We start from the raw sequence: 27521 nt of genomic DNA on the forward strand, positions 1-27521 counted from the left end.
AATGCAATCAAATGTTGCCCGTATCGACTGTCAGGGTCCAGATTTATGTAGCATGTGTACATTTACGCGTATTACACAGCGAAACACAAGACACAACACATCGGTTCTAAACACAAGCAGAGGATATCACTGCTACCTAACGTTCAGTGTAGTTTTGGTCATGTTTAAGGGGAAGCTGTATAAAGTTTTCCCTGTGCTTAAGTAATTAAGCACTACGATATGAAAACGTATGGAGGAGTGGTTGTACAGCTTCACGCTCCGGTCGCTTTACCTCCGGGATCCGGTACCCTATAATCACGCACTGTATCACTGTAGGCACTCGACGCACGTGATAATATTACCTACATAACAGCTGACATGTAAACAGCATTTTATATAGAATATACAGGCATGCTTACGATCTATCTTCGTACAAAGTTTCATAATAATTATAGATAATTGAAGGTCGCAGTGCGGGGGCCGGTTTTTATGGCGCACCCTTTACTTACATACATAATAATTCGAAAGAAATTTCCGCCAAATCCAAAGCCACACACACATTTCACGCACCGATCCTGTTGTTCCACGCTATACAAAAAGAGTAAGGGTATAGAAATGCATATAAAAGTATGCAGTCTATACAACAATATTCTGTACTTAAAGTAGACACTACTGTATCAACATTTGCTTTTATTGACGTTACATGTTTCGGCCTTTATACTGGGTCATCATCAGGAGTACAATGAAGAACTATATGCAAATAGTTGCAATTCAACAATTGAGACTGGTATCATTGTACGCTTGATGATGACCCAGTATTAGGGTATTAAACATGCAGCGTCAATAAAAACAAATGTTGCTACAATAGTGTCTACTTTGTTTTTAAACACAGCATATTGTTGTGTAGACTGCATACTTTTATATACCTTATTTATAACACACAACAGGATACAATTTACGTAGATTGCAAAAAAGAATACCTCGACAAAACCTGTACACTTTATTTTTCGAAGATCCATTAGCACATAAAATTACAATGCTCTCAATTAAATGGTGCTAATTTTTTTCCCCTTTGGCACTACAGCCCCAGTGCGCCTAGGCCTACCTCCATGAACTTCTCCGTTCACTTCGGTTTTTCTAGATCTTACACATTCAGTAGGACTCCTTGGGCGGGTGATCAGCTCGTCGCAAGGCCTCTACCTGTACACAAACACAGAAAAACACACACAAACATCCATGTCCTGAGTGGGATTCGAACCCACGATCCCGGCTTCCAAGCGAGTGAAGACAGTGCATGCCTTAGACCGCTCGGCTACCGTGACCGGCTCAAATGGTGCTAATATTGTTCCAAATTCAGCACTTCACATGCAAACATTGTTGGTATTATTGACGGCACAAAAACTTAGCAGAACAAAACTGAAGAGGTGTTTGTTGACATGTTGATACAAAATTTCGAATCGAGAACAGACTCATGGAGGAGTAACTCATTAAACTTGTGTTTCGAAGGTTCCGGGTTTGAATTCCGGCTGAGACACCGGCTATCTTTGGCTTTTTAGTGGATTTTCTCAGTCCCACAGACAAATTTTGGGATAATACCTTCATTAGGTCACGTACAGTTCCTTCCAAATCATTTAAAATTCATTATTCACCAGCTCCCCTATAATTCAAGGCTTTATAATCTTGATAGCAAGATAGCGTAGTAAAATACAGCATTTTCTAACCATAAATATCCTTTTATGATCATGTCTTACGTATCAGAGGGTACACGCATTAAGACGGACTAGGAACAAGCTATACGCTCTCGACACTGAAAAAGCCGTCAAATAACATGACATAACAAGGAACATCTAGGCATGCTAACAGAATAACGCGCTATTCCAGCGTGTCTGAAGACTGACACACCGTGATAACAATCCATGTACAGTTACTGTAACTTGAACACGATAGAAATGCACACTTTTCCACTGTAATCCTATCATGGAGTAATAAACGCACAAGGACATGAACTAACATTATTATAACCAAAAGACCTTCTTCAGCTCTTCCGCGATTTTATTAACTTCTGCATTCCATTTACATTTTGCTCACCACTGACTGATTAAAGGGACAGCACAGTCGGTATAGCGACTAGCTACTAGTTGGACCATTGCGGGGTTGGAGTTCGAGTCCTGGTAAGGTCAAGAATTTTCTCCTATTTACGTCGTTCAGATCGGCTCTAGGTTCCACCCAGACTCCTATCAAATGGGTACCGGGGGTTAAGCGGACCGGGCGTGTAGCTGAACACTCACTACCAGCTAGTGCCGAAGTCAAGAAAATGTGGATCTACACATCCACTCCCCAATACACATTCATGGTGTAGTGATTAATTAGTTAAGCACACGGACAAATTTATCTTTACCCGATTGATTAAATTGCTACACGAGAGAAGCATGGGTTAGTGGTTGATAAAACGTACCGGATACGAAATTACGTCAATTTCCATTAAAGTATGGCGGAAAAGGCGAATATAACTCGGTTAGGCATAAATGCTTCAGTTGTGCTATTGGTGAGACTTTTCAGGAACTGTTTCTAAGTATAACGTACGGTATAGTCACGTGTTGGGTGTGTGTCAGGCGACAAATAACTTCACGCCGAATTGGATATAGTGAATTTATTCCACTCGCTCTTACAGTTATACAATTTACAATCTCACTATTACTGCCATCGGCAGTATCACAAATACGTCTCCTTTTTCCATTCACTCCGGCGAATGCTAGACTGCAACTGACTGGTTACTCTCTCTCTAGTAATTCACTACTGAATAGTGTTCGCTGCTCCTTATTTAGGCTTGGCATGGACAACACAGAAAACAGTTACGTGATAGGTACGACTGTTGCGTAACGTCGTGTTTACCGACTGCCTAGCAACAGTCGTTGCACGGGCTCCCCTGTTGCGTGACGCCGTGTTTACAAAGGCGTTGCTGGGCAACGCTGGCGAGATTTGTTTATTGCTGCGTAGCAACCAGCGTGCTTCGGCTCTGCTCGGCTCAGAGAAACACCGCTTTCCTTACTGCTGCGTAACTTCGTTTCCACTGTTGCGTAACTTGGCAACCGACCGTTTATCAAGGGTCTGCCTTCGTGGTAACTCGTTCCACCTCCCGTTGCCCAGCAACGATTAAACATGTCACAGTATGAATCGCAAAGAGAGACGAGGCCAAGAGTATGAAATTTTGCAGCTGGAACAAAGCTCTTACGATAAACGAAGCAGAGATCAATACCGAGGAACTCACTTCTTAACAGAAGATGACCAACGCTCTGATATAATTGACTTTCATGAAAATCTCGTATTTCTTTTGAAATGTATTACATCATTCTGTATACAAGATATTTACTGCAACTTGATCGATGCAAAATAAACGCACACAGTATTAGCAAAACATTCTGAAAGCAACCAGACCCTCTATCTAACGCCTGTCCTCTCCGAAATACTCGTATGTCAACACACCAGCAATAATTTCGATGATACAAAAACGTGTATGAAGATATCACAGCCTCCGTTTCAGATGGATGAATGGGGTCACTTCGAACTTAGTAGATACACTACCTTCAAAAAGGTCACAATCTATATATGAAATCCCATCCACTGTCAGCTTTTCAATGCTGTATCAGACGCGCGCTGGGGCGAATATGATCCTCTAAACGACTTCCAAGTGAACGGAGAAGTTCATGGAGATAGGCCTAGGCCCACTGGGGCTGTAGTGCCAATGAAAAAAAAAACGACTTCCAAGCGACTTCATTCTTGGTCTGAATATGAAAACTTTATCCTAATTACCGGTTATGACTACCACATTGTATGTTACTGGTTTGAGGTTATCGCAGTGGTTAATTACTAATGTTAATTGTTCTTCCTGTTGTTATACTGTGTGGTTTTGGGCGATGCTGCCAACGTTTCGGAGGCATATTCTGCCTCCAACATAGGGACCAGAATGTGTAGGTTATATTTATGTACATAAGCACCGTGTTTTGAAATGGGACGGGAGCAGGAACTGAAGCACCACTCACCACTCCATATTTATATATATAGAAACTCAGCAACCAACATACTTCCAACCTGAAAATGGAGGCAGCAAACACCGCCGAAAATCAGCAGCATCGCCCACAACGAGACGATGNAGGCTGGGTGGGACCAAGATCCGGTCTGGACGACGTGGAAGAGACAAAATTCCTGATCTTACTAAGACTCGAACTCCGGCCCTCGGCTGTCCAGCCCGTAGCCAGTCGCTATCCCGACTCCACTATCCATTAAAAAACATTTCCCATAATTACACCAATCTAAGAACAACGGCATAAAATCATGGGGGGCTATGCTACAAACGGAAGGTCGCGGGTTCAAGTCCCGATCAGGTCACTTGATTTTTTCAATTGACCTAATCCTTCTAGCCGCATTATGGCCTTGGGTTTGACTCAGCCTCTAACAGAAATTAGCACCAGGAATTAATTAAATAATTTTCCTGGGGAGTAAAGCGTGGCCGGCGCGTAAGGCTGACAACCTTACCGCCGTCTTTGAGCCGATTGTCTAGATAATGTGGGACCCTCAACGTCTCACAACCCTATGGGCCTTCATGGCCTGTTACAGGGATAGCTTTACTTTTTACTTTACTTTTTCTACCACAAACGAGTTAATTTTCAAGTAAACGTCCGTCATTTGGGATTCTAATAACTGAGTTATTCTTGAGAAGATAACAGGTAATCAGTGAAAGAATTCCCAGCTTTACGAAACCCGACATATTGTTACCGTGTTCACAACAGCCCGTCGGTGGGCCCTAGCCTGAGCCAGATAAATTCAGTCCACACCATCCTGCCTATTTCCTTAACATCTACTGGGATTACTATTCTCCTGTCATCCATGTCTAGTCTACTAAGCAGTCTCTTCCTCTAAGACAGGCATATCCAACGCGTCGATCGCGGGACTATTTTTGGTCTATCTCATAGGCCTATAAGGAAATTATACGTAAAAAGCAAGTAAATTCACTTGTAATATAATATAATTATAATCAAATTTTGAAGGGAAAATACATATTAAAGTAGTCTGTACTTTCAATGTATGTTGCTTTTACAACAAATATCATGTGTCGTGTTCTTTTTACCAATATTTTTGCTTAAAGCGAGGTACAACGATAGGAGGGAGTGGTAGATCACTGGCAGTTTTGACACTAAAAAGTCGATCACAACCTGTTTGAAGTTGGACATGCCTGCTCTAAGATATTCCGACACGGCTGTGTATGCATTTGTCGTCTGTTGCATGCGAGAGGCAAGTACAACCCGGCCTTTCAAACCTGTTATGCAAGAGAATACAGCAAATCCATGCTTGTCCCGAATATAAATACTTCTGCCTTTTATTACAACCCCGCTGAATACAGCAATGTGAATATCAATATCGGAATAGAGAATTGCTTTTGTTTTCCAATAATTACATCCACTGGTACAAATAATGGTATACACGAATTTCGAATTTTAAAATTGTGCGAAGTTTCCCACTGACACTGTGCCACAAGGACTCGAGAGCCATCACACCGCATGACGTGGATTAACGTGCTTACGGCAAAAATTTGTTAACAGGAATTCCTGTTGCATCTAATCAGCAAGTATTCTGGAGCTATAGCCTGTGGTAATCCGGTGTATGTTGACTTCCAACCTAATCTCATTCCGGTATGCTGACTGCTTTGAAGTGAAGCACTAAGAACAGAACGGATATGAAGTCCACCGATTTTGAAAAAGAACCACACCATGAGAAGAGCAGAAATAGCGCAGTCGGTATAGCGACTGGTTACGGGTTGGACGACCGAGGGATCGGAGTTCGAGTCCCGGTGGGGGGCAAGAATTTGCTCTTCTCCAAGTCGTCCGGATTGGCTCTAGGGTTCACCCAACCTCCTATCCACTGGGCTCTTTTCCCAGGGGCAAGCGGCCGAGGCGTGAAGCAGACTATTCACCTCCGACTAGTGCCGAGGCCAGGAAATGTGGATCTATACATCCACTCCCCCATACGCCTTCAAGCACAGGGATAACTTTACCTTTTAAATTTACATTATATATTAGAGTTACATGTAAAACTACACGGACTCTTGACAACTGACTATGTAGAATGCCGACATGTAAAACTGCAAATATAGATAGCATGTACTACTGACTGACCGCGGTAAATGACAGACCCATCCTCTCGTCAGAAAGGACGCCTCGCATCGACTAAACCGCAACTAACTCTAAGAAAGGCCGCGCCTTAGCTGAAGCGGTTAGTCGCTGGATTCCCATCGCGGCGGGCCCGGTTCGATCCCGGGTCTGGTCAAGTGGGATTTGTGGTGGACAAAGTGGCGCTGGGGCAGGTTTCCTCCGAGTACTTCGGTTTCCCCTGCCAATCTTCATTCCACCAATTGCTCTACAATCACTTTCACCTAACATCTGGAACTGGTACAATGAGCCAGAAGTGGCCGCAGTACACTGGACTTAGTCCCACCCCACTAGCAATAAAAAAACTCTTAAGAAAAATCTGGTCTTGGGCCCTAGATGGGGCTTGACACCAAGACTGACTGGCCAATGACCGCCGTTCGTAAAGTGACTCTATACCCGAGACAGACAATTGTGGTTCATCCGGTTTAATGCTTTACTTCTCAGAACGTGTAATTCCGAGACATAACACGAATTAGCTTAATGTCAGAGCAGTTGGCTGGTATGCCAGAGGGCTGGGGTTCAATTCCACACCGATAACAGTGGCTGCGCGGTCTAAGGCATGAACTGTCTTCGCTAGCTCGAACGCTGGGATCGTGGGTTCGAATCCCACTCGAGGCATGGATGTCTGTGCGTTTATTATTTGTTCGTGTTGTTCTGTGTGTAGGTAACGGCCTTGTGACTGGCTGATCCCCCGTCAAAGAAGTCCTACCGAATGTTTATAGGGTTAAGGAACGGAAAAAGTGGCCAAGGTCCAACAAAAGGACTGTAGAGACAAAGACAGACAGACAGACAGACAGACAGATAGATAGATAGATAGATAGTAATTCCGAGAAAGGTTAGATGTTAAGCTAACAAAAAACTATGTTAATACGATAACAGCTGGTAACGCTCTTCGAGATCAAATCGAAATGCAGATATAGGTTCAGAATTAACAGAATTTCAATAAGTGAAAGAAGAGAAAAGCAAAAGGAAAAATGGCACAGCAGATAGGCTCCCAAAAATATTACTGAATTATAAGCCTAAAGGATACCGAAATATTCAATGACCTATAGCTAGATGGGATGAAGCGCGCTCTTGATGTCGAAACAAAACTAATAGGCCTACAACCTAGAAGAAGAAGAAGAAGAAGAAGAAGAAGAAGAAGAAGAAGTCAGGAGCGTAATATCAAAAGCGAGTAAACAAGATTCGTGTAAATCGAGAAGTGGGTGTCGTGGAGAGAAAAAGCTTGCGTGTTTCAGGGAAGCCGTTGCGTAACACTGCTTTGACAACGCTGCCTGTATATCGATAACGTATATCCGAGCGGACATCATCATTACGTGACGTCATGTTACATCAGATGGCATCCGACTGAGTACAAAGGAAGTGAGGATGGCGACGCATCACAAACAACACATCCTTATTAAAAGGCGCAAATCAAACGAGGTCGTGTACCAAGAACAAGAAATTCTGGGAAGAATTCATGACACTCACTCTCCTCCAAATGATTGAACCTTGTCTATGAAATGCTAACAAAGGTTATATATTAATGTACTACTTAGTACCTCATTTATCTGAAGCTCATTCTCGAAGTTCGTTGGAAAATAATGAATAATGGAAGCTCGTGGACATGTCGTATTATAAGTTCTGGGAGGAAATCACGGCGCCTATCGCCCTTCACGTGTTAGTGACTAGACACGGGGTTTGGATTGAAAACTGTATTTACTGAACATTCATAACTCGTAATTATGTAGGTAACTATAACCGTTTCGGGGATCTACACCCTATAAAATCACTGTAACTTCAGCGCACATAAAGTCTTCTGTCTTCATTCGTCGCTGCCTGGTAACGGCCCTCAACAATGGATACACTTCTAATTCCGTACTCATGACCCCACTGGGTGACAGCTCGCTCGCGACTAACTCGTCACGGGAACTCGTAACCGCGACTGGCTACTCGTTGGCTGTCACTCCTGTATGGTCCTGGAGGTCTAACCTCGTACTCACAAGAATTTCCCACAGTATTCTATCTCGAAAGGGTTCAATTCAGTCCACGCTCTAATATTTATTCAAGGTCACTTTAAAATCGCCTTCCTAAATTAATATTTATTTATGGCCCTACAGCCCTTTGGACCTTGGCCGTGTTTCTTTCAGTTGCTTAATCCTATACACAGTCGGCAAGACTCTTTGGACGGGGTATCAGCACGTCACAAAGCCGCTACCTAAACAGAATAAACGCACGTAGATATCCATGTCTCGAGTGGGATTCGAACTCACGATCCCGGTGTTCGAGCGGGAGAAGATGGTTCATGCCTTAGACCATGCGGCCACTGTGATCAGCAAATTAATATTTATACTGCCCGTATTTAGTCATCAATTTCCATTAGTACTGATTCCAATTACGTTCAGATTTTCATTTTTAGATATAATCTGGGCGTCTCGTATTCTTCCATATTTGTAACTGTTGGTACGTAAACAATATTCCACATCAAATTTGTAGGTACCTGCCTGGTAGCGGCGGGAATCGAACCAGGGACCTCTGGATCTGTAGCCAGGAACTCTGACCACTAGACCACAGAGGTGGTCAAACGTAGAACAATAACATAAAATATTGCATTGTTGTTATAAATTGTATTACAAGGTCTGCAAGACATGAAACCAAATGTTCCTGCCACACAATAGCAGAATCAGCATGACACTTCTGCAGAACCGAGCCTTCAGACATCCAATAACTAAATTATCACTTTGTATATATGTCAACGGAAATGAGAACAAGCCGTCCATTACACAAATCCCTTACCAAACAAAGGCTCAGTAAATATACCAGCGTTAGAAACGCCAAGGTATGGTTTTATATGTGTGATTCTGTCCGTTTGTCTTTCTAATTAGTTTGTTTGCTCTATGCCAGATGGTTGTTGATAGTCGGTGTCCCTGTACCTCTGTTTCTGTCCACGTCAGGCAGAAACAGATCACTGTCAGAGGAAAATAATCCGACAGACGGCGATGAAAATATATCCTGTTATTGAGGATACAGTTTTTAGTTTCCCGTACATAACATATGAAAATTCTTCTAATCACGGTCAATAAACATAAAAAGATACTGGCGAAAGTTTCGGGTAAATTATAAACTTTACCCGAAACTTTCTCAACAGCTGGGCAGCAGCATCATTTGTACCAAGTTGAGAACCACCGTTCTATAATGTTACGACGATGGTGTATAACGCTCAGGTTTACTGGGTTTTCAGACTCTGTCCATCGTTTTATTTATTCTACAAAACACGAAAGAACATAAAACGTTTCGGAAACTGAATCTGTTTCCGTCCTCAGGTGAGAAGTGGAAGACACCTACTCAATTGGGTCCCTTAGAAAGAACTAGTGAAAGAGATTAGCTCTTTCTAACGAACCCATCAGATAAATGTCTCACATTCCTCACCTGAGGACGGAAACAGATTCAGTTTCCGAAACGTTGTGGTTTTTTGTGTGTTTTCTAGAACACTGGACGATGGATAAAGTCCAAAAACCCAGCAATTCTGATAGTTTCGGGGTGTCTTCACGTCACTTCAAGTATTTTAATTTAGTAGTCAAGAACCTGCTCACAAAAATAAATGTGCAAACAAGGGATTCAGAATTAAGGCGTTGCCTGCCCTCACTTTACTCCACATACGAAATGGACTACGAGTACATAAACTGTAGCTATATTTCTCGAAGACTTCCCATCTGACAACGAAACCAAAAACCTCCGAAAAATATCAATCGCAGCTTCCAGATTTTTCATTCACTCATCAGTGGCTCTACAGCCCTTTGTTGGGCCCTGGCCTCCTCTTCAGTTTCGTAATCTTTTTTTCACAGACGGTAGGACTTCTTGGACGTGTGGTCAACACGTCGCGCGGCCGCTATCTAAACATAGGACCACACAACCACAGAGTAAATGCACACACAGACATTCACGCCTTGAATGGGATTCGAACCCACGATCCCAGCGTTCGAGCGAGCGAAGACAGTTCATGTCTTAGACAGCGCGGCCTCTGTGAACGGCAGCTTTCAGACTTACCAACTGAAATATTCTTTAAAAGGTTAATGCCTATGAACTATGTGCAAATATTGGGTACCCTGGCCGATATATCATATAAATCATTATAAAATTCTGGAAAATGTCACTCACTGTCACCTTGTGCACGCAGAGGTGACACTTCATCTAATATACATCCTCTGTTCGTAGGGTTCATAACCACGCTACCCATCCATAGACCAGACTCTGGATCATACTGAGATGAAAAGCATTTTGGGAAGAAAGTAAGCACATCTCAAAACACACGAAAGCATGATTTACGGCGCACATAAACCTACATGCCACAACCGTCTTACATACAATTTACTTTTTAAAACCTTTAGAAGTTTTAAACTTTAAAATCTCTTCTACGTCACTGATGTGTGCATAAGTAAGTGTATATACAAATACACTGTAAGGAACACCAACACGTTTAATACACAAGACACTAATACGTGCTACAGACACATGGCCGCACAGATGAGGGAATGTCCCGAAAATTGAACTTACGGGCGAAAGCATAGCATGTAAGATTTGAGGTTTACACGGCGGTGACTATGAAGAATGCAGTCTTCTGGGATGTGGCGATCGCGGATTTTTATACCTTGAAGATGGATGCGATACGTTCCTCCGAAACGTCGGTTAACACAATATCTACATTGAGCCACATCCCAGAAGGCGGATTCTTGAAAGCATAGCAGTTTCATCAGCAGTTTTAGAGACATCTTAAGATGAACACTGTTGATCGAAACATGTGTGGATATCCCAATGACGTAAGAGAGATTTTAAAATTTAAAACTTTTCAAAGCTTTTCAAACGCAAGGTGCAAGTATGACGGCTAATAAGTGACGCGCAACAGGACACTACGATACAGTATTAACACCATAGGTCACAGGCTCCATGCTCATTTCCAATCATACATACGTGTTATTCCGAAAACTGAATGGTTTATTAAGTACGTGACTGGTTCCTTCGGCCGCACCGACTTCAAATCCAATTACATGTGGAATTACTGGGTTTTTGGACGTTGTCCATCGCTCGGTATTCTAAAAAACAACAGCACACGTTTCGGAAATTGGATCTTTTTCCGTCCTCAGGTGAGGGGTGAGAGTCACCTACTCTGTGGAGTCCTTTAGAAATTGCTAACCTCATTCACTGGACCACCCATGTTCATATAATTACGGCTATATATATATATATACCTGAGACCAGGCTTTGTCAGTGGGAGATAATAGGAAAATTTTATAATAACAAATGTGATAAAGCACGCACAGATCTGAAAATAAGATAGAAAGGGAGATGAAAATTTTATGCATCAAACATAGCCAACAAACCAAGTTCATGACAACCAATGCATAGCATTTTGCAGGAAGTTGTGAATTAACACACTCGTACTTGATGTAAGATACAGGAAGATCGAGAAGCCGCGCACATCACACTGTGGGATTGCCGATGTTCTAAAAGACAACCACGTAAAACTGCAACAATTGTATATATTAAACTGTATAAATTGAATGTACACAACAGCTGCGAAGCTATGTGGAATGTCGATGTTCAAAAGTTGGCCGGCCCTGAAAAGGGCAGTTTGTTCCGCCATTAGTGCGCTGGCAGAATTTGCTCCTTTGTTGTAGACCAACGGCCGTTCAGCTGGTTTGTCCGGCCGGTAATGTGGTGCTGCGTGCGCCGGTAGGAACAGCTGCCTACGGTGCGGGTTGGAGAGTTTCGGCAGCTACGTTAGCTGCCTGGTAGCAGAGCGTGGTTGCTGGAGAGTTGCGGCTACTACCTTAGTTGCCTGGTCGCAGAACGTGGTTGCTGGAGAGTTGCGGCAGCTGCCTTTGGCACATGAACAGCTCATGACTCTGATGACTGATCTTCTGAACTGATTGTAATCACTGATGACTGCGAGCTTTGGGCTCCGCCTTTTATACCATAATGTTCCTCTTGAGGTCATCCAGCGTACGCGGATTGTTTTTATAGACAATTCCTTTGAGGTACCCCCAAAGGAAAAATCTGCGGGTGACAAATCGGGCGAACGCGGGGGCCACAATCCTTTCGAAATGAGGCGGTCACCGAAAAACTCACGCAAGAACTGCGGGGTTTCATTAGATGTGTGACATGCGGCACCGTCTTGCTGCAACCAACACTCACCTTCATCAACTTCAAGAAGCGCAATAAACTGTGTAATGATGTCTTGGTACACTGGACTGTTCACTGCTGTTTCAAAGAAAATTGGGCCCACTATTCGACGACATGTGACAGCACACCACACTCAAATTTTCATGTAACACATGTGGATTTTCAGATGATGAAATCCTATTGTTTTGACTGTTCACGTAGCCACCAAGGTGAAACCACGCTTCGTCAGTGAAGAAAACCCGATCAAACTCTTGAATTCCCTCGCAAAATAATGTTCCACTATGAAAACTCGTTCTTGGGAAAACGACATGTCTGTCACGCAATAAACATAACTATACTGCAGAGGTCGTATGACCGATACATGATAGATGGCATTTCTACTCGTTGTTAGTACTCCTACAGTACCATCTAGCGGTAGAAAATATAATTGTATTAACTGCAACACAATTTATAACAACTTTTAGTTGATGTGCGTGACTTTTCGATCTCCCTGTAGTTTTCTGGGGTTCCGAAACACGTCTCAGATATTACAATCGTGGCACGGCGTATTTCACAATAAGAAAATGAAGAGTTTAAAGAAAAGAAATATAAAAATGTATAAAGACGAAAACCATTAATAAGAATACCATAGAACTATTGTTACTGTCTCTTTCAATGAGTACATTTTAATTTGAAATACATAGGTATAAGCTGGAAACTGCGTTAAAGACGAGCTCTTGGTTCAAAGAACCCTCTAACAAGCACCAACTGTTTCCCTGAACTCAATGTCGCTGGTAATCCCTGTCAGATGTTAATGTACGTCAACAGAAAATAGTGTATCATTATACAGAACATGCGAATTGTGTCAAATAATAATTCGTTACGGATAAGAGTTAGTAAGAAGCACTTCTATAAAACACAACTTATCCATCATCGTTGATAATCAATATCAGATATTGAAGAATGCCATCTTCCGGGATGCGGTGCCGTGTAGATCTTGTGTGAACCGACGTATCGGAGGAACGCATCGCCTCCGTCTTCAGGACAGAAAAATTCGTCAGGGAGGAACCAGCGTCACCTGGATTTATATTCTGCTCCCTTCGGGGCCCAAACCGTAGCTGTCCAGTCACTTCACTGAATGAGCTAACCCGGCCCACTTAATTTTAAATCCACGGGAGTTTGCGCGATTCGGATTCACGTGTGTCCCAGTGTCCGAAATATCAAAATGGTTTCCGGTAATTTAAATAGTCATATAACATCAAATATTCATATAAAATAGCGTAATACTAAAAACACTATGATTTCTGCGGTATGTCCGTCGTACAAACCCCGTTAGCAGCTCCAATAATGAAACAATTATTTGTGAAACACAATGCTATTGACGTAATCCAATTAAAATATACTCAATTCGTCCTACTATTGCTAGTCATGCAAACATTATGTGCGTTCACGGAAAGCAAAATCAAATAAAACCATATGTTACCCCCACCACACGTAATGATGCGAAAATATCACACACGCAAGCGAAACAAAGATGGATACATTTTGGGTTACATCATTGTGTACTATGGTAGGTTGGTACAAAAGTTTCGGATGTGCACATAGCCTCTAGGATAGAAGAACCTGACGTGGAGATTGTGTTCCTCCAAAACACTGATACCTACTCACGTGACTATACGGTGCTATAACCGCGGTGAAAACATCAGTCCTCTCTAGGCCTGCCGTTGTGTCTCTCTACATCACTTGGCAGTAGCTTGAGATCTGACAGCGAATTCATTGATGAAACGTCTTAAGCCGGGTATCGATTGCGCTGCTTTGCCTCGCAAAGTCGATACCAAGTTGTCGCGTGCGGCAGAACGAACACTGCCTCGCGCGAACTTGGCGCGTGTCGAGCCAAATTAGAGCGGTTCTTTGTCCCGCGGCAAATGGATTTCAGTGTGCTGTGCTCTTTCAGTTGAGACAGTCTTGTGGCGTTCCGGGGTTTCTTTCGCGGCACAGGAACAGCGTCGATCAACAGTCGCACGCGGCTGCCGCGCTTCGATGCTTGGCACGAACATGGTAAACAAACGAACGAGTTTGCCGCGCACAGCTGCGCGCATTCGATACCCAGCCTTATGGCATTCGAAGCAAAGTTCGTAGTCACTCCATGAGGCAGAATCCTTCTTCATAATATTATATTTAAGCACCCTGTTACACTCACACAATATATATGAGACAAACTCCGTCTTAAGTGCAACAACTTAATTGTAGTTCTTTCTTCTTCCCTTCCTCCACACATGTTTCGGCCCTAAATGGCCATCATCAGGTGTGTATTCTTACGTAGCTGCTACACTGCCCGTAGTTTAAAATTTAAAATCACCAGTCTTTCCAATTGTATGTATGTATAAAATCTTTGTTAACCTACACGCGTCAATTTGATTTCTAAAATTGGCACTTTTTTAAAACTTCAATTCAAATTAAAATGTCTATAAATTTTCTGTTCTTTTTCCAAATTTTTTAAAATTAAAATTTTTTCGGGGTACACGTCCTATGTCTATAGTGCTGCAGCGGCCACTTTTTGTTTTATCGCTGTTCAGGTATTGTTCTGTGTAGGCTCTCTCTGTATGTGTCGCTGCTTATCTTTAATGCGTGTGCTTCTTCAAAAGCTAATAATCGATGACCTAATCAAAAAATCTCTCCTACCTTTAATGGAACCCTAAGGTTCACTGCCGTATCCACATGAGTCTGTCTCTGGACGATATTCTGCCACATAGCGCACCCACAACCTTGCACCCTACTTCGTTAAGATCTACCTTGATATCACCCAGCTGCACCTTGGTTCTCCCAGGTGGTCTCTTCCCTTCATATTTTCCGACTATGTGTATTCATTCCTTGTCTTCCTAATGCGATCTACACGCTCTGCTCATCTCATCCACCTTAAAGTGGTTACACTAAGCAACAATACAAAAACATGAGCTGAGCACGAAGGTTCAACACACCTAAAATAAAAATGTTATTGGAATATATTCTGTGCCAGTTTAATCTATTCCAATTTATCGCAGTCATTTATAATGACTCACATTAGTGTTTGCTAACGGACCGAAGTCATTTTAATACTAATGTAAAATCCGATCTCATCTATGCCTGTGAAACATGGAAAGCATTGAAAACAAGCATGCACAAACTACAAAGCTTCGTAAATATGTGTTCAAGACGTATTTTAAACGTAAGATTGCCAGACACAAAATCAAATAAATCTCCGTGGAAGATCACGAAACAAGAACCAATTCATATCAAAATTAAAAGGAGAAAATGTAATGGCTAGGGCACAGTTTAAGAAAACCAGCTGGCGCCATAGAAAGGGATGCATTAGATTGGAACCCCCAAGGTGCTAGAAGGAAAGGACGGTTCCTAGTTGCTTTCGGGTAAGACAGGGCCTGTAGGCCGGCTTTTGTCCATCCCTGTTCCAAACTAAATGTCTTCGTTCGTTTCCTCTTTCCCATATCAACACTACACGGAGTCAAATGTAACCTTCATGATACAGTTCTTCTGCAATAACAACAAATATGTCTATCAAGAAGTAACGGGCCTTCTCACTTAACAGTAACCTTTCCACTATCCCGGTAACAGGCCGTGGAGGCCCATAGGTTTCTGAGACGTCGAGGTTCCCACATTTTCTTTAGATAGTTGGTTCATAGATGGCGATGACGTTGTCACCGTTACGCTCCGGCCGCCCTTTACCCCCCAGGGAGATTCCTGGTACTCATTTCTGTTAGAGACTGAGTCGACCCCAGGGCCATAGTGCGGCTGGAAGGATTAGGTCAATTGAAAAAATCCAGTGACCTCATCGGGACTTGAACCCGCGACCTTCCGGCTTGTAGCATAGTGCCTCAATCAACTACGCTACCGCGGCATTTCCACTATGCTTGTTTACATATAAAAAAATGTAAGTAAAGCTATCCCTGTAAGAGGCCGTGAAGGCCCATAGGGTTGTGAGACGGTGAGGCTCCCACATTTTCTAGACAATCGGCTCAAAGATAGTGGTAAGGTTGTCAGCCTTACGCGCCGTCCGCGCTTTACTCCCCAGGAAAATTATTTAATTAATTTCTGGTACTCATTTCTGTTAGAGATTGAGTCGACCCCAGGGCCATAGTGCGGCTGGAAGGATTAGGTCAATTGAAAAAATCCAGTGACCTCATCGGGACTTGAACCCGCGACCTTCCGGCTTGTAGCATAGTGCCTCAACCAACTACGCTACCGCGTGCCCTTATGCTTGTTTACATATAATGTAATAATTATTTCCATCAGCGTTTGACACACTTTCTTTAATATAATCCTTGCAGATGCGTTTCGCTTCTGTCAGCCGTAATTATTGCCATACAGTTCACATGTCAGTAACACTTGTTAACTTGCCAAGTGTAAGTGGCATGTGTTTACTGTAGGACACCCACTCTTTGCAGTTCTATAGAACTGGAGCTTGTCTGCAATAATAAACAGAAATCGCAGTGAACTGCTTGTGAGATTCTCCCTCTTTACAAGAACTCCATCACTTACACAGATAATCTTGCACTAAACGACAAACATGGAAATACTTTCTCATTCACAGTGCATGGAACATTCTCGATAAAAATCCTGCACACCCGAGCGACTGACACTAAATGAACACAATATGAACTGTCAGGATGACAACCACCACCTGAACATAAAAATGTATTAAAATCCGACACGTATTATATAGACCTTCTATTTATTCAATGAGCTATCTTGCTCTCTCTTCAACAAATTCGTAATGATGTAGTGTGAGATTCACTCACTCATGGAGCTGAGCCCTTCTTGAGAAGCCGTCAATTGTGCAGTTACTCAAGAACTTCCCAGTATTTTATGGCACCCAAGGTTCATTACCGTGTTCACAAGAGCCCTCCAATGGTCCCTATCCTGAACCAGATCAATCCAATCCATCCCATCCTATCTCCCTAAGATCCATAATTAATATTGTCCACCCACCTATGTCTTGGTCTTCCTAGTGGTCTCTTTCCTTCTGTCTCTCCCACCAATATCCTATATACATTCATATTCCTTGTTTCACTCATCTATCTATCTATCTATCTATCTATGTCTCCACCTATCTCTTGTCGGACCTTGGCTGATTTTTCAGTTCCTTAACCCCACACACACATTCGGTAGGGCTCCTTGGACGGGGGATGAGCCGGTCGCAAGGTCGCAACATAAACACAGAATAAACGTACACAGACATCCATGCCTCGAGTGTGATTCGAACTCGCGACCCCAGTGTTCGAGCGGGTGAAGGCGATTCATGCCTTAGACTGATAATAGTGCACATCACAGAATTAAATTGGAGAGATTGTCAGAGAGTCTTAACATAGGTTTCGAAGTACTAGATGGATGATTAACAAGAATCGTTACCAAGCATACTTCTATCACAGAAGAACAGATGTTTTCACAACCAAAAATGTATCCACTTCTGCTGTTATTCAACATCGCTTCAGATCTGAAATAACACAGCTAAACGTTTCGAACAAACGACACAGCTGAATCTATGTGCATACAGTAAAATGAACTTTTTCTCAATAAATGTTGCATAGTTCGAGTTCCCATAGCAGAAATTAAACTGGGAATTTGATTAATCCCACAACAGCTCCGCGAAATCTCAGCAAATAGAAATGCGCCAGTGCTACATGCTACGTAAATAAGAAAATTCTTCTTCCCTACACTGTAAATATATCCGATTTCGTAGTGTCTGTTGGAAGTACACGAAAGTAAAGTATTCCTTGTTTAACCAGAGGACCAATATGAAGTTCAAACACCAATAGACTATCCACGCTTGTCAAACAGGTCTATAAAGGTCTATGTCCACACGGACGGGGAGAACTTTTCTTGTTATGTGCCATGCAGTCGTGGCAATGTCCGCTCGTAGCTCACCCTGAAAATATATCGAAGTTGCGATAAAAATGCCGTCTGCTCAAGGAAGACAATGACTGCGTACCACGAAAAAGAAAAATTAATTTATTAATCTGTAGTTTTGTAGAATCTGGTCTAGAAAACCGAAATTAAGGGCTGTGGGGATCCGTTGCGCTGACCACGCGACACCCTCTATCAGCTGCAGCTGGCACTAACTTCGTCGACAAGCGGCAGTCGCTCGGTTGGTATAGTTGGCTTGCGAACTAAAGCCACGGACTTTAGTTTTTAGTTTAGTAGTTTTGTAGAAAAGACTTCATATGCCGACCTTATCTGAGGTCTAGTGGTCAGAGTTTCTGCCTACAGATCCAGAGGTCCGGGTTCGATTCCCGACGCTACCAGATTTTCTGAGAAGCACTGGGTCTGGAACGGGGTTCACTCAGCCTCGTGAGGATAATTGAGGAACTATTTCAAGGTAATAGCGGCTCCGGTTTAGAAAACCGAGATTAACGGCCGTGGGGACCCGTTTCGCTGACCACGCGACACCCTCTATCAGCTAAAGTTGGCATTAACTTCGCCGACAAGCGGCAATCGCTCGGTCGGTATAGATCGTTTGCGGACTACAGGCCACAGAGTTTGTTGTTCTTTGTTCATATATCCCAAATCGAATGTCAGATGTCGAAACATCTCACAGTTAGCCTTCTGCGTCATTCCCGTAAAACCATTCGTAAGATCTTACCGGACTGGCATAATTTGACGGTTGCGAAGGAGTGAGCTATTTTTACGGCCGTGAAATGTCATTGGATGGAAATTGAAACAGTTTTCTTATTGGATAACAGATGAAGCTCCTTGTGGGCTATTTTACAAGGCTGTCAGTGCCTGAACTGTGCACTACCAAGAGGTAGGATAACTAAATGATGAACTGGAAAGGATTTAGAATTCTTTCGTGTCCTAATAGAGGTATTATACTGACAATTGTGTAGAGCGACTGAAGAAAACAACAACCTATCTCAATCAGGATAGGCGCTGGCCCTGCCTGAACCCCAAAAGGGAGTCTCCCAAATAAAAGCCTAAAAAGTTACAGCTGGACGAACCTGTTCAGTAACAGATGTACTAAACTATACATCAGTTTTGTGATAAGATTTTAGTCGTGTATTTTGAGCTTCTTTAATAATTATATAAAGATAGTCCAAGTAGACAAAATCAAGCATTAAGTCTCCTTAAAAAAGTCTCCTTACATTACTTACTTACTTACAAATGGAGCTGAGCCCTTCTTGAGGAGCCGCCAATTCTGCAGCTACTCAAGAATTTCCCAGCATTTTATGGAACCTGAAGGTTCATCACGGTGTTCACAAGAGCCTTCCACTGCTCCCTATCCTGCCAGATCAATCCAATCCATACCATCCCATCCTATCTCTCTAAGATCCATACTACGTAATATTGTCCACCCACCTACGACTTGGTCTTCCAAGTGGTCTCCTTCCTTCTGGCCTTCCCACCAATATCCTACATGCATTCCTCTTCTCCACATTCGTGCTACATGCCCTACCCACCTCATCCTCCTTGACTTGAGCATTCTAATTATACTTGGAGAAGAATACAAGTTATGAAGCTCCTCATTATGTAGTTTTCTCCAATCTCCTGTCACTACATCTCTCTTCGGTCCAAATATTCTTCTCAACACCCTGTTCTCAAAACACCCTCAGTCTATGTTNCACCCTCAGTCTATGTTCCTCCCATGATGTCAGGGACCAAGTTTGACACCCATACAGTCTCCTACTTTACAGAAACTAGTACAGGAGTAAGAGTAAAGCATAGCAATGTTATAACGTAGCCTGCACCAAATGACTCAATTAACAGAGCATTGCTTCTGCGAATGTACGAGGAAAATTCTTAAGGAGTCCTCAAAAATTGAACTACGTCAACAAACATAAATTCAAATTAACAGTAGGAGATTGTGCAGCTATGCTTCAGCGGCGGATAATTAAATGCCTAGCATTTGTATTGGAAATGATTTGAACTCTTCATTTATTGACATAAACTGTTGGGAACAAATTCTACAGGGCTGTCAAAACCAGCAAAATGACATGCTCCTTTATAATAACGAGAAATCTCGCATAATTATTGACGTGAGTGGATAACAGGCAACGGAAACGACGCTGAAGTCTCGTCAAGGAAAATTTTCTTAAAATATTACTTTGATTCACTATATTTCTAACCAGTAATTAAAGGGAACAGACAATGGGTCACCTGGTCAACAATTTCCTTGCCTTCTCAGAAATCCGAGCTTCATTACTGTGATCACTGACCAGAAAAGCCCGCTACTGGACCCTATCACATGCTATTTCGTTAAGATGTACCTTAATATATCCCACTGTCCAAGCCTAGATCTCCCTAGTTATCTCTTTTCTTCTAGAATGCTGACCACAATTTTGCAGGAATTTTTCATCTCGCATGCATGCTAAAGCCACATTCATCTCTTCCTCCTCCTTCCGCCCATGGGAACAATATTTGGGGAAGGGTACAAATTATAAAGCGCCTCCTTAGGCAATTCTCTACACCCTCCTGATAAGTAGATTCTAAAGGGTTCTGACGATGGTGGATGACACACAGGACTACCGGGGTTTTGGACTTTTTCCATCGTCAGGAATTTTAGGTAATAGAGGACATGACGTTTCGGAAACTGGATCTCTTTCCGTCTGCAGGTGAGAAAGGAAGATACCTACTCCGTTGGGTGGATCTATTTCCGTCTTCGGGTGAGAATGGCAGACGGAAACAGATCCAGTTTCCGAAACGTCGTATCCTCTGTTACCTAAAATTCCGGACGATGGAAAAAATCCAAAACCCCAGTAATGCTGTGGACCCTCCTGATACTTCTATCTCTCTTAGGTCAAAATATGCTCCGCAGCATCCCTGTATCATACACCTCAATCCCTGTTTTTTTCAACATTAAGAAACTAAGATTCAAACTCACAATAAGCGACAGGGGATTTTTATGTTATATTTTATCTTCAGGTGTTTTAGAGGGCAGACGGGAATAAATCAAAAGCTACAAACTGAATTTCTTTGTTAACGTGATTTGGATTTTATACTGTCATTCCTGAGTTCTTCATAATGTGGCGTGCCGCCAAAAAAGACAAAACACACTTCCATTGATAGGCAACGGCTGCGATAAGAATGTATACTTCCATGGAAAAGCAATACAAGCAGGCCGTTGCCTAGGAATGCCTTAAGCAACATACGCGTTTTCCCGGAGATGAAGGGACAACAAAAGGCTCGTTGCAAAAGAGCGACCTACACAAAGCCTCCTACATGGTGCGCGCTATTCAGTCCGAGACCAGGTTATAAGAGTCCAGCTTCGACGAGACCAATCAGTTTCTAGTGTAGCTCCAACTAGAGCAGAAGCAAGCTCGCATCCGACAAAGATCAGCGGTGCAAGAAGTAACTATAACGGTGTTGTAAGAAACGTCTGACGACGTTATAAATGGACGATAATTGTACTTGGAAGTGTGGAGAGAGTGGTCATTAAACATATTCGCTAAATCTGAGACCTGCGTGAATTTATCTGTTGCGTTGCCTACGAAACACGCGACAAATGGAATCAGAAGTGGGATAGATAGGTCGACAGCAAACACGACGCGACAAACAAACAAACAAACAAACTTGATAAACAACAATTTAAATGGTCATCATCTGCCGTTGATTGGGAAAACGGAGAACGACAAGATGTACAAATAAAAGAGATGTGGGAAAGAATAGAGGAGAAAGGAGGGAAGAAGTTAAAGGTGCTAAAGGGCTACAACAAGGAAATACTGTGGGTGGGGGAACTGTTTAATGTGATGGAGAGGGAGGAAGGAAGGGGGATCGGAATGACAGGATGCAAATTAGATGGGAAATCAATATGGGAGAAACAGGATAAAGGGAAAGAAAAAAGGAAGTGATTTTCCTCGTCATATTGATGGGTAATATACTGGCAGCAATATAACAGGTACACCTACGACTCCGTAGGTACACCTGACGCCCGGAACTTGTCGGGGCCTGGTTATTACAACTTTATTACCTGGAAATTGTGAATTTTGGGATCCAAGTTTAATGGAGCATCACAATCATATATTATTTACTTTATATATGTTTTAGGTACGCTTGAATTGAGGAGATCTTCAGGAGAGGGACGTCATGTAGAATGGAGTCCTCCACTGACGCCAATCCGCTTCACACGATGCCTCTCTGGTTAACAACTGAGCAACCAGACACAGACAAGAATGGCTACTTCAACTGGACTCAGCACGCCAACAACAGCAATGATCAGACGATAAGGATAATGTATAAATACACTGTCCCAGCACTTCTCATATTCTGCATTATCTCATTAGCAATTAACGTCCGGATTTTAATCTCCATCTACTGGATCCGTCGCCCACTGTCACCGACATTGCACATCAGCCTGAGTCTAGCTGGGGCAGACGCCTATACGTCTCTCATACTGGCCACAGGACTGGTGGTTAACAGCCTCCTGCCCGTTGGATTAGGAATCACGTTTCATAATGAATGTTTTGCCCTGTTTCTCGAGACGCAGAGACTCGGAGGGGTGATTGTTATAGTGGCACATCTCCTAGCGCTAGCATGCAACCACTATCTGGGGATACTTCGGCCGCTACATTACCTCTCTATCATGACCCATCGAAATACGACCATATGCATCCTTCTGCTCTGGGTTCTACCCATTACCTACTTTGTTGTTTATTTTTCATCTGTAGATGGAGAAGGATTTCAGTCACAGAACTGCACTACAATTGAGTGAGTATTTACTGCTGTAATATCTATGTTGTAACATGTTGAGGTGTCCAATTTAAGGAAAAAACTGTGAAAAACTAATCGCCTACTTTCGTTTGATGCGAGACGGACCGCATAAAAAAATACAGGCGAACACACAGACAGAAAGGTGATCTCATAAGCCTCTTAACAAAAATTAAGATGGAAACGCAAAGAGCAAAAAAAAAAAATAGAAGAGATATATATATAGTCACAGGAGGATATACAGGCAGCAAGGTGATCTCTTACGCCTTTAATTTGTCAAAATAAGGTAGAAAAAAGGTAAAGCTGTCCCTGTAACAGGCCGTGGAGACTCATAGGGTTGTGAGACGTCGAGGCTCTCACATCTTCTTGATAATCGGCTCACAGATGGCGGTAAGGTTGTCAGCCTTACGCGCCGGCCGCCCTTTACCCCCCAGGAAGATTCCTGATACTCATTTGTGTTAGAGGCTGAGTCTAGCTCAGGGCCATAGTGTGGCTGGAAGGATTAGGTCAACTGAAAAAATCCACCTCACCGTGACTCGAAACCCTTGACCTTCCGGCTTGCAGCATAGTGCCTCAAGCAACTACGCTAACGCGTGAGAATAGATTCTTATTTATCTGCAGTTTGTTTAACGCCGCTGTCAGTAACCCGAACTATAGAGCGTCGAATAACTGGATGATGGCGAATAATGAAGCAGAAAGGAAGTTCAAAGCAGCAGTAGTGGTATAATTTTAATGTTTTATACTGATATTATTTTGGAGTGACCGAGGAAAGCCATACAAAAAAAAACTCATTTCCCATAGCCTATGAGTCAGACGAGATTCAAACCTGTCCCTATTGAATACAAGTTCAAAGCTTTACATCATTAGTCAACTTCCTCGTCGTCGGTCCGTCGGGTAAATTTCTACAGGTCCTCGCCAGCATAGTCAGTCTCGATTTCGGATCCCAATTTTGTTCTTTCCAAGACTTTTACGTATTTTGAAACTGAGGGTGGGGGGGGTGATTCGAGGGGGGCACTCAACTAACTGGCCCTTTCGTCTAGACATACCCACGCACGCGCCCTTCAGCGTGGAAAATAAGAAATGAGGAAGTACAGAGGGGGGCGGACGGTAAATCGGACCTGGGTGAACCAATAGGAATAAGGATAAATGTTTACTGCATGCTTACGAGTAAGTGTAAAACGGAAAGGTAAAGCTGTCCCTGTAGTTAATTAATGCCACGAAGACGTATGGGGAACCGAGGTATAGCCCCACCATTCTTGACCTCGGCACTAGATGGAGCCGTCAGCTTCACACTCCCCGCAGCTTTACACCCGGGGAAAGAGCCTTATGCACAAACTGAATAGGAGGATGGATGGGTCCCAGAACCCATCTTTACGCTGAAGAGAGAAATATTTTGCCCCCTGCTGGGAATCGAACCCCAGTCGTCTTTATTATGGGCCCTGTATGCTTAAGTGTATTGAGAGATGTGATTACGGTAAGGCAGTGTCTGACTTTGTTCTCAGCTTCATGCTGCACCTCAAGTTCCGTGCAGTGTTCTCTGTCCTGTTCTTCGCACCCCTGCTGCTGATGCTGATCATCTATATGCACATCTTCTCGATCGTCCGGCGTCACCAAGTGAACAGACTGAGGTTCAGCCAGATCAACCACGGTTCCAGACATCACAGCTCCAACGGTCACGGATCCTCTGGTTCTAACAGTCAGCAGATGACGAGAAGTGTAAAAGCCATTCACACGACGCTCTTCATCCTCGGATCATACATCATCGGGTGGATGCCAGCAGTTCTATCCTACCTGCTCTTCTGTGAAGACTGCCTGTTCCACTTCAACACTTTTAACAAGTCTGTCATGTTCTTCATCTACACCATAGTCAATCTTCTAGTCATCTTCAAGACCTTACTCAACCCCATCATCTACGCAGCACGAATGCACGAAATCAAGGTCAGATTTCAAACCAGACGTCATTAAATATATATAAGGTAAAGTTTTCCTGGTGATTAACTAATTAAGCACTACGCCATGAAGGCGTATGTAGGAGTGAATGTATGGATCCACATTTTCTTGACCTCGGCACTAGCTGCAAGTGGGTGGTCAGCTTCACGCCCCTGCTGCTTTACCCTCTGGGAAAGAGCCCCTGGTAACCATTGGATAGGAGGTTGGGTGAACCCCAGAGTCGGTCTGGACGACATGGAGAAGTGAAAATTCTTGCCCCTACCTGGACTCTAACTCCGACCTCTTGGTTGTCCAGCCCGTAGCTAGTCGCTATACCGACTACGCTGTGACGTTTCCAGACAATTTTGGGAACACTTCCTTTGAAATACCAGACACCGATAGTGTAAATAAAGTATACATTCGATGTAATTAATTTTCCATAGACAGGGATACGAGACATTTCAGTTGCCCAAGAAAACGAATTCAGAAACACAAATTAACTATTATTTCCATTACAATTTGTAGGGTTTAGTAGGAAATACACAATTAAACAAATGGTTCAGGTGTATGTTAGGCCATAAAACGAATGGGAGGTTCCCGTGGGTTTAATTAAAAACCTGTTCTTACGACTTAAAGAGTTACTAGATAAATAAACCACCAAAACATCAGACAGAAGAGTGAAGAGCGCAACCCGCAGCTGCAACTTGCACTGAGTGTACAGAGCCTCCCGCTGTCATACAATGTCAGCGGAACACTTTCAGTAACGATTTCATTATATTCCTTCAACGTGACAGAAATACGTGATGTATACGGCTTCTTGTTCCCTAGAAATATTTCAAATTTAATTATTTTCGCCATGAGTGAAATATCGAAAAGAAACTCGTTCTCTGAAATTGGTAACTGCAGATATTCATTAAAGTTCTGCAGGTTAACGGAATAGAGTGTACCCCTACTGCGGTCCGAGTTCACAGCTACTTCTGACATCTGGTAAGAATGTTTAGGATCTCCTGTTCAACGCTCGCCTAAGCGAGGAAGCCATTGTTCTAAGGCTATTTTCTTGCAAATATCAATATGACAATTGAGGTTACGGGACATGGCGAATTGATGCATACCATTTTATGAATAACGGAAACTTTCTACCAGCGAAACCGCCAAATCTTCTTAAAGTACTTTTCTGGGAAAATGAAACTGCCTTGAGAATATATATTCCCATTGACCAACACTCTTAATATTAACCGTTGTTGCGCTGCATACAAATCGTCTTATGCACTAGACAGTCGCCATGCAGCAAACACAAGTGGATACAAACTCCTTTGCACTGTGAAAGAACCGATTTCGGTCACCTAGCAACAAGAACGGCGACAGAAGAACTTACGGATAAATGAATAACAATCCAGGCCAGATCAATAACTGCTGCTGGCCCTCGCCAGCACAGTCTTTCTTGGTTTCGTGCTCCGTCAGGAGCTATGACATTTTTGTTCCTTCCAGATTTTCGTGTGTTTTGAAATGAGGCCTCCTCTTCGACGTCAAGAGGGGTCCCACTATTAGTGGTCTCTCCCAGCCTATTGGAGAATTACTGTTGGTCCTCACCTTGCGATATTATACTCACAAATTGCAATATAATACAGGGTGATTCATATAGAACCGGCCCTACGAAATGAGGTGTAATATAAAATATACCATACAGATATTAAAGTAATTTACACATATCTTATCTTGGATTGTATGCCGTGATCAGAGCAGGTGTTGAAAGTGTCCGCCGTTTTCAAGTAGGCACTAGAAACACTCGCTGTTCAACAGTGAACTCCATGACTGTGGCCTGCCCACTGATGACACGTTTCGGCATTGTCCTTGACCTTGCAGCATAAGAGCTGCCACTTGCCGGATCATGCGCACACATGACAATTTATAGGTTAGTGGATTGGTAGCGAGAGCGTCGGAGTTCTTCGGATGGGACTTAAAAGATTGTCTGTTTGATAGGTGTACTCTCTTACTGGTACATAACTTGTGAGAGATTGTCTGTTTGAGTAGGAGTTTGAGAGTTCCCACGTGACCATAATCTTGAGCGCTCGTCTGTGGCCACCTAGTGACTGTTCTCTTACCGGTGCATCGGTGGCGGTGGCCGTCCCGTCTGCAACGGTCAAAATGGCGGAGGCGACATCGTGCGAAGCACGATGGAACGCAATAGTGGCTTCATTCGAGAGAAACCACGTGAATTTAAAACTCAGTAATCCTGACTGCCAGGAAGACATAGAACTACTGGGGAAAGGACTAAAAACGATCGGACAGCTTATCCATAATTCGCCCTCAAAAAACGGAAACAGTGTATTATGGAACAAGCTGATATCAAAATCCGAGGCAGAGAGGACAGTGCTGTGTAAGCACCTCGAGGGCAAGACGCTGTTTACAGCCATGCTGCGCCTCTATGCTGCCATCCACAGGGAGATGCGAGAGTCTCTCCTGCTGGAAGGGAAAGACGATTCAGCCGAGGAGTTTCGCGAACAAAGGAGACGAAAGCGAAACTCCTCAGGAGAACAATCGAAGAAACCAAAACAATCGCCTAGCCCACGGGATCCTAGA

General features: G+C 43.1%; 2 protein-coding genes across 2 annotated transcripts in view; one reads left to right on the forward strand and one right to left on the reverse strand.

Annotated features, from left to right (window-relative positions):
• LOC111864622 (glycosyltransferase 25 family member) overlaps positions 1 to 27521 on the reverse strand; it is a 230625-nt gene that overhangs the window by 165774 nt on the left and 37330 nt on the right. The gene's annotated exons all lie outside the window — the stretch shown is intronic.
• The window catches only part of LOC111864623 (trace amine-associated receptor 8a), a 105247-nt gene that overhangs the window by 72452 nt on the left and 5274 nt on the right, over positions 1 to 27521 (forward strand). The window contains exons 2-3 of the mRNA XM_023851996.2: positions 22353 to 23012; positions 24515 to 24950. Coding sequence (XP_023707764.1) covers positions 22399 to 23012; positions 24515 to 24950 — 1050 coding nt within the window. The 5' untranslated portion in view covers positions 22353 to 22398. The remainder of the gene's footprint in view (positions 1 to 22352; positions 23013 to 24514; positions 24951 to 27521) is intronic.

Source organism: Cryptotermes secundus, unplaced genomic scaffold, assembly GCF_002891405.2.
Source record: "Cryptotermes secundus unplaced genomic scaffold, Csec_1.0 scaffold121, whole genome shotgun sequence".
Taxonomy (NCBI): domain Eukaryota; kingdom Metazoa; phylum Arthropoda; class Insecta; order Blattodea; family Kalotermitidae; genus Cryptotermes; species Cryptotermes secundus.